The sequence below is a fragment of the Manacus vitellinus genome, unplaced genomic scaffold (assembly GCF_001715985.3).
Source record: "Manacus vitellinus isolate BGI_N305 unplaced genomic scaffold, ASM171598v3 scaffold_61_pilon, whole genome shotgun sequence".
NCBI lineage: Eukaryota > Metazoa > Chordata > Aves > Passeriformes > Pipridae > Manacus > Manacus vitellinus.
In genome coordinates, this window is record NW_021940696.1 from 1,532,787 (window position 1) to 1,535,564 (window position 2,778).

At 41.2% G+C, this 2,778-nt stretch overlaps 1 protein-coding gene across 1 annotated transcript in view; it reads right to left on the reverse strand.

The window, feature by feature from the left end:
* The window catches only part of CUNH20orf194 (chromosome unknown C20orf194 homolog), a 139,994-nt gene that overhangs the window by 15,556 nt on the left and 121,660 nt on the right, over nucleotides 1-2,778 (reverse strand). The window contains exons 21-22 of the mRNA XM_029963708.1: nucleotides 1,751-1,934; nucleotides 372-530 (exon numbers count right to left, since the gene is read on the reverse strand). Of these exons, the coding sequence (XP_029819568.1) occupies nucleotides 372-530; nucleotides 1,751-1,934 (343 nt within the window). The remainder of the gene's footprint in view (nucleotides 1-371; nucleotides 531-1,750; nucleotides 1,935-2,778) is intronic.

The following is a 2,778-nucleotide window of genomic DNA, read 5'->3' on the forward strand; positions in this document are numbered from 1 at the left end:
GTTGTTCCCAGGGCTGGAGCAGCTCTGCAGGGGGGTCTCACCTCAGACAGGGGCAGAGGGGCAGAATCCCCCCCTGCCCTGCTGCCCACGCTGGGGGATCAGCCCAGGGCACGGGGGGGTCTGGGCTGTGAGTGCCCATTGCTTCCAAATGACTGAAGGAATCCCATGGACACTCCTTCCAAAGGAGCAACAACCAATAATATCAAGAGGTGCAGAAAAGCTGAGTTTAGTACACCTATAAAACAGAATTCCCAGAGTGCCACACTGGAGCTCAGAATCTTAAAGGGAAAGTTTAAAAATGCCCGGGAAATAGGAAGGGGATAGAAAAATCCCTTACTCTCTGCAACACTGCCACAGTTTCAAACACTTACCCCTGCAGGACCACCAGGAGCCTCTTGTTCTTTTTGGAGAACATGGACTGACGGCCCCCGAGGTTCTGCTGAGCCTCCAGGACCCCGGACAGGTACCTCTGGAAGTGGGTGGCACTGAAACATTCTGGGCTATCCATGGTTTGCCTATAAACAATCCACCTAAACAACAGGAACCAAGGAAAGGGGTTCACGTTCTGTGACACAACATTTCTGTTCTCTTTTTATTTGGAACCAACAGACTGAAAATAAATTTTGACAACCCCGAGATTCCACATCTCTCACCAGCTCATCATCAGCTCATTCCACCTGACCACGTGGGAAAGGGGGATTGACTTGGCTTTCTGTCCTTTCCAGCACAGGTACATTCTTTACATTAGTGCCACAAGGGTGTTTTTTTTTTTGGTTGGTTGGTTTTTTAATAAAACAATGTTGAACAGCTTTTTTTTCAAAGCTGTGCATCACAGCAGTAACTGTGATCACTGTGAGTGATGCAGTAAACATCAAAAATGATACGAATCCAATTCAAAAGACTCTGGGCATGAAAATATTTCCACTGCAAAAATGGAAAACAGCACTGACATTTGCAGGAAACGTGATGAAAAGTATTATTACACAACCTTCAAAAGTCACTTTGCCCTATAACAGAACCAAAAAACTCCCCTGAATCAACTTGATAATATCAAGACGCTGAGTAAAAAGTGAAAAACATGCAGAACATGACTAAGATGAAATGCTGAGGTGTTTGGCTGCAAGATTTAAAAGGATAACAACTGTTTCTTTTGATTTTCCAGAAGCTCTATCAACACACAGAATGAAAAAATTCCTCCCCTAGATTTATCTTGTTGCCACACAACAATGTCCTGAACGCACCTCCTGCTCCTGCAGAATAGAAATCAGGTCACATTAAAAACAAGGAGTGCCAGGGGAGTCTTTTCCCCAAAAAAGGAAGCTCTTCACTCATTTCCTTCAATTTGTGGCACCTTCTATCCTTGCTTAAGGCAGGATTCATTTGGCCCTTCTGAGATTACTCCTGACTGTTGTAACCTCAGTGGTATTCCAGGTACACGTGAGATCTGCAGGGATTCCTGTGCTTTTCCTAACATGGAACAGCAACAAAGAAACCTCCTGGGCTATTTTTTCTGTCTGAATATTTAAAATTTAAGGGCAAATCTACCTGGAGACACAGTTAAGTGAGATACCTGAAGTCATAAAAGTGAAGTAACAGACCCTACAGGACCTCAAAACTGTTTACTGACCTTATTCTTACAACACTTCTCTTTACAAATTAGAAACGAGGTTTAAAAATAACAATTAAACATGGATAATTTAATCATGTCAGGTTGTTTTTTGGTGATTAATACAACCAGGACTGTACAAACCTTCCATACTCCTTGGTAAAGGTGACGAGGAAAGCACAGAGATCACTGGAACGACATCCTGGGAGCCCAGTGAGGATGGTGATGATCACCTGGAAAACAGGGAACAGGGAAGAAGGGGACAACCCCAACATTAGCAATGAGCTACAACAATTAAACACCCCCAAGGCCTCTATTTTGATAAAATCTTAACTCAAAACACAAAATGAAGTGACAGTAACCACAGAAACATGAGAAAAGACACCAAATAGTTTGTTTTCATGATGAAAAGGGCACATTCAAACATGTTTTTCTTTCTTTCTTAAACACACACAGTTAAACCAACCTTAAAATCAGATTTAAAATCATTCCCAAGTGTTTATGAATTAAGTGTCAGTAGGGTCTCTGAAGCAGATCCCAGGAAATGAGTGCCACCACACTGCAATATTCCAAGGGAATTATATTCCTGCTGCTCTGCCTTGGTTGCTTTCAGCAGGTTTCAAATGCTGGGAAGTTACAAGGAAATATTTTCTCTGAAAATGCTATTTAAAGCAGGCCTTAAGTTGACCAATTGTTACTGCCCCTATAGAGAAAGGAGTGTTCTACAGATAATATCAGCAAATGTTAAATATCATGTGCTCCCTCCATGCTATTTAAAGGACTTTTATGTTCCAGAGAACAATTCAGTTAAATTATGCAGCAATTCATAAAAACAAGCTGCTGCTTTAGGGCCAAGTCTCTCTGGACAGAAGAGAAAACTTGAAGATTTACACTTCATTTTCTGCCTCTGTTTCACCAGCCTGAAAAGCCATTTGTACTTCCAAAAGATTGTTTAAGTGGGAAAAAAAACTAAATATGTAACCAGGAAAATTATTCATATTCTAAGAATCCAGTTCAGTGGGAGCTGGTGGTGCTGGAGGAGGAGGCAGAGCATGGCTGGACATCCAGCAGTGCTTTTATTACACTAATGGCAACATTTATTAAATATTCTACACTAGGAATTATTGTTGAGCTCATACTGAATTATTATTATTATTATTATTATTATTATT